The sequence below is a fragment of the Andrographis paniculata genome, unplaced genomic scaffold (assembly GCF_009805555.1).
Source record: "Andrographis paniculata isolate CXL003 unplaced genomic scaffold, ASM980555v1 Contig71END, whole genome shotgun sequence".
Lineage (NCBI taxonomy): Eukaryota > Viridiplantae > Streptophyta > Magnoliopsida > Lamiales > Acanthaceae > Andrographis > Andrographis paniculata.
This window is the reverse complement of record NW_026137608.1, coordinates 2,567,850-2,580,484: the sequence shown is the minus strand read 5'-3', so window position 1 is coordinate 2,580,484 and position 12,635 is coordinate 2,567,850. Positions and strand designations below refer to the sequence as shown.

The window sequence follows — 12,635 nt, the reverse complement described above, 5'->3', positions numbered from 1 at the left end:
CGTGGAGATGGTGTATCCCAAATCGAATATGCTTGGATAATTGGTAGCTTGATGTACCTGATGAGTTGTACCAGATCCGACATAGCTTACGCAATAAGCAAGTTGAGTACGTATACAAGTAATCCTAGTCGCGAGCACTGGAAATCCATCTTTCGCGTACTTAGGTACTTATGATACACTCGAGATTACGGCTTGCACTATAGCAGACATCCAGCTGTAGTAGAAGGCTACTTAGACGCAAACCGGATATCTGATACTCTTAATTCAAGATCAACTAGTGGATATGTATTTACACTAGCTAGTGCAGCAATCTCCTGGAAATCCTCGAAACAAACAATTATTGCTAAATCCACAATGAAATTTAAGTTCATTGCATTTGATAAAACTTGATAAGAGGCGGAATGGATTCGCCACTTCCTCGAGGATATTCCAGATTAGGATAAACCCGTATCTTCCATTACACACTACTGTGATAGTAATTCTGCTATTGGTAGAGCAGAAAGTACAATATATAATAACAAGAGTCGACAAATTTGTCGTCGACACAATTCTATAAGACAACTGATCACGACTAGGTTATTATCATAGACCATACTGCGTCAAAGAATAACCTAGCGGATCCTCTAACCAAATGGTTAAACCGTGATGCAGTTTACAAACTGACTAAAGGAATGGGGCTTACGTCTGCTAAAATATGAGTTTTATAAAGGAAAACTCACCCTAGAAAGATTGGAGATCCCAGGAACTAGGTTCAACGGGAAAACCTACGTATAAGACTCAATAGTGTCACTATGGGGAAGTCAAGCCTCGACCAATTCCTGTCAACAAACGGTGACTGAGCAAAGAGGATATCAAATGGTTGCTTTAATGATCACTAAGTGAGTGTCGTCTCACTCAAAAAACTTAGAAAGGTCACCTATGTGAGAGAGAAGTGGGGTTGTTTCAAAAAAGAACTATTCAGGCTCAAGTCTTTAAAAACTCTCACAGAACCAGGATGGATTTCATGGCCAAAATGGACCAAACAACTAGAACCGAACTAGGAACATGAATTCTGAGTCGGTATGTAGTTTAATTACTGGAAAAACTGAATAGTTCAAGGACAACATATTTACTGGATAGGTGGTAAAGCTATATACTGGTCAAGGAAAGTTCAAAGGATCGGAAAACCTATTTATCCTAAACAAAATTCATTATTCATCGTTTCATCTTTCATGTGGGGGATTGTAGCATATTTACTGGATATGTGGTAAAGCTATATATTGGTCAAGGAAAGTTTAAAGGGTCGGAAAACCTATTTATCCTACACAAAATTCATTATTCATCGTTTCATCTTTCATGTGGGGGATTGTAGGATGTTTTAGTGAAAGAGGAAGAGAAAGGAAATAGAAGAACATTGTCCCACATGGGAAGATGAAATAAAGTTCACCTACCATATATTGTAATAGACCACATAATTAATAAAAAGAAATTTGGAGCATCGATTGAATTGGGCCAATGTTTGGGCTTAAGCTTGGGCTTTGGTTTGGGATATATATAATATATATCAAAGATGGGCCTTGGGGCCTGGGGCTCGTGGGCCATATAGGCCGAGCCCAATAGAATTAAATCCGATTTTAAATTAATTTTAATTTTAGATAATTTGACTTGAAGCAGTCAAATTAATTTGTTGCAACTGAACTTACAATGTGATGCTAATATTGTAGTAGTGGGTGAAAGACGTAGGATTTAAATAAATAAATTTCCTCTTCAATTATACAATATATATCCAAAAACTCCTACAAAAAGAGAACTTCCTCGATTAATTTCCATCAATACAAAGACAATTGTACCCTTTTATTTTAGAAATTATCGAAAAAAAACTTTGATTCTGACACAAAATTCTTGGATAAAACAACCACTGTGGTTGCTCTCAATCAATGTTGAAATGGGTATAGGAGTGAAGCAATAAGGAAATTGGAAGAAAATTGGATATCCATGCTTTAATGTTGGCAAATAAAAAGAAAGACGTCAATTTCATTCAAGAGCATAATCTTTCTTCCTTTTTGCTCCTATTTTATTTATTTATTTATTTTTTAATTCTTACACATAAAGTGTCCAAATTAGTGTATGGTAATTTAGAAAAATTATATTTTGTAAATAATTAAGAAGTTTATTAATAACAATAATTATTATATAATATCAATAATTATATATTCAGATTAAGATAATTAAATAATTTAATTAAAATTAAGAATATTATATATTATCGTTCTTCCGTCTCATTTCAATTGTCTCATCTTTTCTTTTTTGTCCGTCTCACTTCAATTGACACATTTTTATTTTTAGTAAAATTTAATAAATCTATTAATAATTTATAATTATAAATCAATTTAATTAACTTAATAACATATAACATAATACATCACGCTAGGACGCACTTAAAACTTCTTTATTTTTATGTTTTCAATAAACAAATATTTTTATTACATTTAAAACTTCTATTCTTTTATAAAATTAGTTTTATCTTAATTATAAATAAATAAATATATATTTTTGTTTATTTGTATTATTTAAAATTTTATTCTCTACAAAATTATATTTATATTGCATATATTTGACACACTCTATAATATTTAAAACATTTTAACACATATTTTAAATTTATTTTAATCATATATATTAAAACTACCAATAATATCATATTAAACTCTTTACCTTAAATACCATGCCCCAAATCAAATGAACCAATTGATTTGGGACGGAGGGAGTAAAATTTAAAAGATAATTAAAATTTATAATTATTTTTTTAAAAAATAAAAGAAAAATTATTTAGGACAGATCAAAATGAAAATAATGGACCCTTTATGTGTAACCAAGACATTAATGTATTGTTGGCTGGTGGGGGGAGGAGGAGAATTAAGATAATCCAATCACAAGAAAAAGCAATTTTTTGGTGTATCCCAAATCAAATATGCTTGGATAATTGGTAGTTTGATGTACCTGATAAGCTGTACAAGATCCGACATAGCTTACGCAATAAGCAAGTTGAGTACGTATACAAGTAATCCTAGTTGCGAGCACTGGAAATCCATCGTTCGCGTACTTAGGTACTTACAATACACTCAAGATTACGGCCTGCACTATAGCAGACATCCAGCTGTAGTAGAAGGCTACTCAGACGCAAACTAGATATCTGATACTCTTAATTCAAGATCAACTAGTGGACATGTGTTTACACTAGCTGGTGCAGCAATCTCCTAGAAATCCTCGAAACAAACAATTATTGCTAAATCCACAATGAAATTTGAGTTCATTGCATTTGATAAAACTTGATAAGAGGCGGAATGGATTCGCCACTTCCTCGAGGATATTCCAGATTGGGATAAACCCGTATCTTCCATTACACTTTACTGTGATAGTAATTCTGCTATTGGTAGAGCAGAGAATACAATGTATAATAACAAGAGTCGATATATTTGTCGTTGACACAATTCTATAAGACAACTGATCACGACTAGGTTATTATCATAGACCATGTTGCGTCACAAAATAAAGGAATGGGGCTTACGTCTGCTAAAATATGAGTTTTATAAAGGAAAATCCACCCTAAAAAGATTGAAGATCCCAAGAACTAGGTTCAATGGGACAACCTACGTATAAGGCTCAATAGTGTCACTGTGGAAAAGTCAAGCCTCAACCAATTCCTGTCAACAAATGGTGACTGAGCAAAGAGGATAGGAAATGGTTACTTTAATGATCACTAAGTGAGTGTCGTCTCACTCGAAAAACTTAGAAATGTCACCTAGGGTCGTTCAACCAAATAATTTCTAACTCTCATAACTCAGAGATAAGTGGGGTTGTTTCAAAGAAGAATTATTCAGGCTCAGGTCTTTAAAAACTCTCACAGAACCAGGATGGGTTCCATGGCCAAAACGGACCAAACAATGAGAACCGAACTAGGAACATGAATTCTGAGTCGGTATGTAGTTTAATTACTGGAAAAACTGAATAGTTCAAGGACAACATGTTTACTGAATATGTGGCAAAGCTATGTACTGGTTAAGGAAAGTTCAAAGGAAAACATATTTATCCTATTCAAAATTCATTATTCATCGTTTCATCTTTCATGCGGGGGATTGTAGGATGTATTGGTGAAAGAAGAAAAGAAAATGGAAGGACATTGTCCCACATGGGAAGATGAAACAAAGTTCACCTACCATATATTGTAATAGACTGCATAATTAATAAAAAGAAATTTGGAGCATCGATTGAATTGGGCCAATGTTTGGGCTTAAGCTTGGGCTTTGGTTTGGGATATATATATCAAAGATGGGCATTGGGGCCGTGGGGCTCGTGGGCCATGTAGGCCGAGCCCAATAGAATTAAATCCAATTTTAAATTAATTTTGATTTTGAATAATTTGACTTGAAACAGTTAAATTAATTTGTTGCAACTGATGTTACAATGTGATGCTAATATTATAGTGGCGGGTGAAAGACTCTTCGATTATATAATATATATCCAAAAACTCCTACGAAAAGAGAACTTCCTCGACTAATTTGATAACTCTCTCTGAAATTTTTCCATACGTAATTTTTTGTTCCAAAAAATTTCTCTCAAAAACTTTGCGAAATCTCTATGAAATTCCTATTTCCTGTTTCGGTTTAGGGAATTCGTTATCCCGATTAATTCGTTCTATCTGGAAGACGATCGGTGGCAGACCGGATTCGCTTCAAGAAAATCGCATCCACGTGAGGCTCAAATTCGATTTTAATTTGATATTCGATTTTGGAACTTCAGATCAATAATTTTGGATTTTTCTGAAATCAAATTTCTTATACAATCAACATATTTTTCCATAAATACAAAGACAATTGTACCCTTTTATTTTAGAAATTGTCGAAAAAAACTTTCATTCAAACACAAAATTCTTGGATAAAACAACCACTGTGGTTGCTCTCAATCAATGTTGAAATGGGTATAGGAGTGAAGCTATAAGGAAATTGGAAGAAAATTGGATATCCATGCTTTAACATTGACAAATAAAAAGAAAGAAGTCAATCTCATTCAACAGCATAATCTTTCTTGTTTTTGCTCCCATTTTTTTTTAATTCTTACTCATAAAGTGTCCAATTTAGTGTATGGTAATTTAGAAGGATTATATTTTGTAAATGATTAAGAAGTTTATTAATAACAATAATTATTATATAATATCAATAATTATATATTAAGATTAAAATAATTAAATAATTTAATTAAAATTAAAAAAATTATATATTATAATTCTTCCGTCTCATTTCAATTGTCTCATTTTTTTCTTTTTTGTCCGTCTCACTTCAATTGACACATTTTTATTTTTAGTAAAATTTACTAAATCTATTAATAATTTACAATTATAAATCAATTTAATTAACTTAATAACATATACTCCCTCCGTCCCGCATAATTTGTACTTATTTTCTATTTTCGTTCGTCTCACGTAATTTGTCATTTCTTTTTTTGGAAATATGATTATCCCCTTTAATCATATTTTAAATTTTAAATTTAATAATGTTTTTTTTATCTTAATTAAACTAGTTACTTATCTTAATCTTAATTTATAATTACTTTTACTAAATAATAATTATTTCTACTAATACAATTTTTAATTACCTACCAATTATACTTTATCTAATAGGCCCAAAATATATGAGAATGAGGGAGTAACATAATACATCACGTAGACCCACTTAAAACTTCTTTATTTTTATCTTTTCAATAAACAAATATTTTTATTACATTTAAAACTTCTATTCTTTTATAAAATTAGTTTTTATCTTAATTATAAATAAATAAATATATATTTTTGTTTATTTGTATTATTTAAAATTTTATTCTCTACGAAATTATATTTATATTGCATATATTTTATTGACTCACTCCATAATATTTAAAATATTTTAACACATTTTAAATTTGTTTTAATCATATATATTAAAACTAGCAATAAAATTACTCATACTAAAATATAATAAAATAATATCAAAAATTCAATATTATTATCTAAATTAAATTCTTTACCTTAAATACGGTGCCTCAAATCAAATGAACCAATTGATTTGGGACGGAGGGAGTAAAATTTAAAAGATAATTAAAGTGTATAATTATTTTTCAAAAAATAAAAGAAAAGTTATTTAGGACGGATCAAAATGAAAATAATGGACGCTTTATGTGTAACCAAGACATTAATGTATTGTTGGGCTATTTTGGAATTATCTATGTATTAGTTCATTCTCTCGTATATTTTTAATTGCATTTTGAATCCAAATTCTTCCCCCATTTTCAGAGTTTTTTTTTTTTTTTTTTTTCATTTCAGTTTTGTTTGTTTTCAATTGCATTCCAATTTATTTTCCACATATCGATAGATCGACAAGGTTCAACATGCTTTTTTTGTGGAATCTAGAGAACCTAGCTACCTCATGTTTTCCGATCAGCTAAATTCGATAAGCCATCAAAACATTTCAAGTGCCAACACAGCCAAAAACATAATAAAAAACATAGAAGAGAAGTAGAAATGGAATTAATTTTAGAGCTCTAATCAATACCAAAACTTGATCAGTATTGGTCTTATATGAATAAACTATTTGTTACATATGCATAATATATATTTTCTTCCCCTTAGCAATAGCAAGGTAAGAGCTCAAATTAATTTGATTACACCCAATATGGTTTTAAATCAAATTGAACTTATAATGCGAGCGAAAAAAGAATGAAGAAAAAAAAAAAAAAAAAGAACTCTAACGTGCAGCCGAGTTTGGCTCTATCTACTAAGTTTATAATCGCCATTTTTGTAACCTTCTTCCCGATCATGAATAAATATCCAAATTTAGACGATGAATAGTTCATACAAACTATGTTGTATAATCAGCTATTGTTGTTGTGCCCAGTTATTCATCAATATTTCAGTATCATATATAAACCAGATGCCCTCTGTGTGTTACAAATTGAAACCTAAGCTTTTGTAATAAATGAATCAGTACAAAAAAAAAATATATATATATATTTATAACAGAATTTTGTCTCTAAATTTCAAATAGTTCATGTAATTTTATTTTTAATTTCGTCTCTAGTGTACAAAAAAATCTGGTAATGTAGGCGACTAAGAAGAAAGACTTCAATTCCAAATTCCAATTACGGGAATTAAAGGTGGGGACCCAGCCAAATCTAAGAGATCTACAATTGTACAAAATATTAAAAAAAAAAAAAGATGAATAAAATTTCTCAGTGGCTTCCGTAAGTTTTTTTTTTTTTTTTTTTCAAAAAAAATAAAAATCTAATTACCTGATCGGCCTGGTGGCGAGCGGGACCACCTCGGCCAGCGGCGTCGACAGCGGCGTGGGCATTGGCGACGTCCGGCAGACGGGGCAGGTCGGGTGCAGGCGGAGCCAAGGATCGACGCACTTGAGATGGAAGAGATGGCCGCAGTCCGGCAGGAGGCGGAGGACGTCGGCGCCCTTGTAATCCGCCAGGCAGATTGAGCAGCACGCGGCGGTGGAGGAATTGGTGCTGTTCTTCTGCGCCGCCGCCTTGGCTTCTGAGTACAGCAGCTTCGGGTAATTCGTCAGTGTGGCTTCGTCCAGGCCCGCCGGAGACAGCGACTGCTCATCCGCCGGCGCCGGCGCCGGATTCCTCTCCGGCAGGACGAAGGTGGTGGCGGTGCTGTTCCGAGTGCAGTAGTAGGAAGCGAGAGTGATGGTGGTGATTAGAAGCAGGATCCCGACGGACACTCCGATGCCGTACCCGAAGCCGCCGATGTTCTCCGAGCTGAGGATTCCTCCGGTGCCGGAGGTACTGTTCATTATGGGCTACGGAAATGGACTGACTGGTTGATTGATCGACGAGGGAGATCGGTGCCGGTCAGCGGCCATCCACGAATACGAGCTTCGGTTAATTCTCTTCACTTAAAAATACATAAATAAATAAAATGGAAAGCAATTAATTAGGTTAGTCAACTCTCTATGATACGACGATTTCTTTATTTATGGCATTATTATAATGCAACAAACAAAATTAATTATTCAAATAAGAATTAACTCGGAATGCATTTTTTAATTTCTACGTCAAGGATTGCATACATAACGAGGGAGGCTGGACACGTGTACTGTTCGCATTGGTGCGTTCTTCATCTTGACTGGGGCCCGTGCATCGAACGACGAGGATCATCGGGTGTTCATGGTCCCGGGAGCATCAACGCCGGATTTTAAAACTGGGCTACTTTACTGAGGAAGGCCAACAACAAAGAAAGGCTTTAAATTGTCAACGGTTTTGTTGGTTGCATGTTCATGTGAGACTACTTACTATCCTCTTTCTTACAACTGCATTTCCATACACTTAATTTTAAATTTTATATAATATATATATACACATATATGCATATACATATATATTATTATTATTTGAAATAATAATAATAATTCAATAAATGCAGTAGTTACATCCAACCAACGCTATCCGTGCCACTTTTGACACAGCACGATCTGGGCCGCAAGAGTTTTAGTAGCCAAGAATTCAAGTACATAATGTATTTTGACAACTCAATAAAAGTGACACTTCAATTATTCTAATCTACATTTTTTATTTAAAATTGTTCATTCCAAACTCTCGTTTTCGAAATATATGTAAATTTTTATTATTTAAAAATAATAAATTTTGAAACATGTAAAACAAAATAAGAAAATATAAAGTAATTTTACGTTTGAAAAATGTTGAGAAAATATAGAGTGCATTTGATCGGGGATTTGCCCCCTATTATACTTTCTATCATTTTTTTATTCAAAAACTTCAAATCGAACACTTATTATTTATATTTTATATTATATTAAAAAGAAAAAATAGCATAAAATTCTTTATTAATATTCGTAATTTATTGAAAATTCACCGGGTCTTATAATTCCATATTACCTACAAATGATTTTCAAAATATTACAAAAAAAAACCTTTTTCCATTAGGCATAACGGCAGTTGTATCTCATGCGCTGAAAGTACAACTTTCAGTACAAAATCTGATATAATTGTGAGATGAACTTACTAAAAGACCTTGGATGCTTTTATTAAATATAATCTATTCTTGCCTCCCCAAATTGTAATCTCCATTCCACGTTACTGCTCCGACGCACCAGAAATTGTCGCTCTCCCCCGTTGCCGTGGTCGTTAGGTGTTTTACTCGTTCAGGTAAGTTGGTTTTCAAACTACTTCACTTCTTCGTTTGGGCTTTTCCCTTAATTTGCTTTTATGTTTTGAGAACTTCTGTCTATCAGATCGAGGGATGGATTCTTCATTATTCTTCTCATTTTCTCCGTCACCAGTAGTTTAGTAGTAGTTCAGTGTGAAAAAATGAATTTCGGTGAGTTGTGCCTGAAATTTTGTTAGGATCTATTTCAATGTATTTTGTAAAGGATCCGAGTGAAACATATTCTCCATCTCCTTCGGATGGTGGGTTGGGGCGAGCCTTTCGATTTATGAAATTATTTGCTTTTCTATAGTGAGGGAAGTGGGTTTTGATAATTCTGGTGTATGTTTATCTCGGTTGAAATGAATTTGGGAAATTTTGAATTGTTATTGTTTTTGACCGATGCCATTTTGCCTAATTTGCTTCTTGTAACATGTAGGGTTCTTGTGAAAATATTTTTGGGTTTGAAAGCAATGTCTATGGTAGTGAAATGTGTATGTATCTTTGTTCTTGAAAAGTTGATAATCTCTTTGCGAATGCATTATTGTGTCCACACGAATGAGTTTTTATCTATTTGTGTTCAGCGGTCTAACAACTTGTGGCTTTGAGTATCACATTGTAATTTTTATTTATCAACAAAGATGTCATTCATTGGGTCAAAATTAAGTCCAGAGGCACTTTAAACAAGTAGTCGTCATCCCATTTCAAGAAGCCTTACCATCAAGTCGCTCGTCGTTCCCATCACATCGACGGACTTTGTTTGGACAACCACTTCTAACTTTCACGACCAGTGGGGCAACCTCTCAAAGTGTGGATTCTCTCGATTGAAAAATTTCATACCGACCTTCAAATCTCATGCAACTAGGTCTATGTTCACATCTCATTCCTTAAATGTTGGACCCCGTGCGTTGTCTGATCCAACTGGGCTACAAAGTAGCCCATTCTCTTCACTCGAGCCGTCACTAAACCAACCCTCTGCTTCCGCATTCCCCACTTCCATGTTCATACTCTTTAACCCTCTCATTTTCATCCTCCTGAAGGGTTTTATCCATCGGAGAATTATCGTCAAACGGATCCGCTCCGTCTTTATCCATAATCGAAGTATTTTAGCTAATATTCCCTTTCACATCCTCACTCCCCACTCTATGTTATCTGAGCCTCGCTCTGAATTGTTACTATCCATTTCACATGCAGTCTCTCGGTTGCCCTCTCAATAAATTCGTATATCCTCCAAATATTATTCGGCATTGGTATTGTGTGTGTCATCTATATGACCCTCGTCTACACAGTAAAGGATATTATCAGCAACATAGTTAGGAAAATAAAAGAAATATTTTTTGATTTCTCAAATCTTGATTGAATTCTTATATAAAAGTATGAGCATCAACGTATGTAACAACAAGAAAACAAGAAGAAAATTCATAAATGGTAGTAGATCTTACCAACAGGGTTGGCATGCTCCACCTCACGCCAACTATGAGTTCCAATTCTTCATTGTAATCAATCCACGCCAGTTTCCCAACATCCATGTACTTGAAACTCTTATTTGTATTATCATCCCCTAACTCTCATCATCATTACCACTGCTCTCTATGTCCGTTTTTTACCGTGCAATTCATTTCTCATTTTGATCTACTTGTTTCTCATGTGGATCAAATCCACCAGTTAAGTCCTCAACTACTTCGGTTCAAAAATCGTCATTCCTAATCCCGCACATCATCCATGACCACTACATCGTTCCTCATCGTTAACATCAACATCATCAGCACCACCACCCTCACTGTCCTCGTCCTCGTCCTCGTCATCCTCATCATCGACATCATTACCATCCTTATCCTCCTCGTCATTCTCATCATCCACATAATCACCACTATCCTCACCGTCTTTGTCTTGCTTGACAGCTGCGTAAGCTGGACCGCTATTTTGCCCTACTTTGCTATGCCATTCAAGAAAATATACATCCGGTTCAGGTTTCCTTATGAGTGTCCGTACTCATTGTATACCCTCATTGGCGTTGCTTTATCATCGGATATATGGAAATTACATCTATTCCATAGTGGATCTTGAACATATACAGAACATCGTCGTTGCATCAAATCTTATAAACTGGACCCCAAATATTAGCACCATGACTGCTAATGGGGTTTCAGTGTGTGAGCTCTACAACCCCTTCCATTCCTCCGGTGCGAGTAATACATATTCAAGAGAGCACCACATTAAATCCGATCCTTATCGATACTCGAATACCAAACAGTCTTGCCATCCCTGTAACAACATGGCCCCTTCCACTCAGTATACCCATAAAACCATGTATAAATGTCACTAAATTGTTCATTATTGTGGGGTCCACAACCAACTGAGTGCAAAAAATTTGTGTCGACAATAAAATTGAAGTTTAGAACGGATCGAATAAAATGTCATCAAAATTAGTACATTTATTTCAAAGAATACGACAAAAAAATGCAAAATAAATGAAGGAATAAACTAACCCAATCCACAAAGACACAAAATTACAACATTTTTAAGAAATAAATGGATATGTGCTTAAAATATGGGCGACCACATGTCATCCCTGTAACACCCCCAGTTGGCTCATACTGGAAATGCTACCGCCACACTGCATCATGAGGTCGTCACCTCCTACTTCGGGCCCCACAACACAGTGTTAAGGCTAAAATTAATTATATAAGCAATTTATTATTCCCAAAAAAAAATAGTTTATAAATATTTACAAAAACATACTCCCAAAACGGGAGGTTTTTCTAGTTAGAGTTTACATATAATACATCAGATGCAGTTCACTCATTCAGCCCGTCTTTCTATCTCCCGAGACGTCCCCTGTCCCGGAGGTGCCATGCGTACCTGAATCAAATATTTTTCTTAAAAGCAGTCTAGAATTAAATCCATTTTAAGAACTAACATAAAATATGCCATGTCATGCTCGAAAATAGAGTTTAATTTCCGTCATTTGCAAAATAAATGCCATGCCATGCCCATACTGAAATAATGTAACAATAATGTCAAAATCGACAACTCATGCACATATACCCATATACATATGTCAAAGTGAGCAGCCGGAATAACCTCGGCTCCATAATAACAGCTCACTAGACTATCATCAATAAATAGCCGGAAAATCCTCGGCTCAAGGAAGGACCTGGTAAACCCATAATAATATAACGGTCACCCGGTCACTTCCATATACCCACCATACGACTCCCGCAATCAATACATGGATAGCCGAGCGTTGTCGCCATTAACCACAAGACACCCCATAGTCTGTGATAGCGAAGATAGGACCCTCCTGTCTAGCCCTACCCCGTGTAACGTAGTAGAATCCGTGCAACCTGGAATCACCCGAAGGAAACCCGGGAACTCTACTCCTCCTCGCACGCCCTAACGGGATCGCGTTTGGAGTTTGGCATATGATCCTAAACTACCGGTAGAC

General features: G+C 34.6%; 1 protein-coding gene across 1 annotated transcript; it reads right to left on the bottom strand.

Moving 5' to 3' along the window:
- Positions 1–7,018: 7,018 nt before the first annotated feature.
- Positions 7,019–8,271, bottom strand: LOC127264949 (RING-H2 finger protein ATL70). Its single transcript, XM_051294562.1, has 2 exons — positions 8,094–8,271; positions 7,019–7,918 (listed from the first exon to the last, which is right to left on the bottom strand). Exon 2 carries the CDS (start codon positions 7,815–7,817, stop codon positions 7,296–7,298), a length of 522 nt encoding a protein of 173 aa, XP_051150519.1. The 5' UTR covers positions 7,818–7,918; positions 8,094–8,271; the 3' UTR covers positions 7,019–7,295.
- Between the last annotated feature and the right edge of the window lie 4,364 nt (positions 8,272–12,635).

What these genes read in the sequence shown, in the direction of transcription:
- LOC127264949 (XM_051294562.1), bottom strand. Translation starts at nt 7,817, where the DNA reads ATGAACAGTACCTCCGGCACCGGAGGAATCCTCAGCTCGGAGAACATC.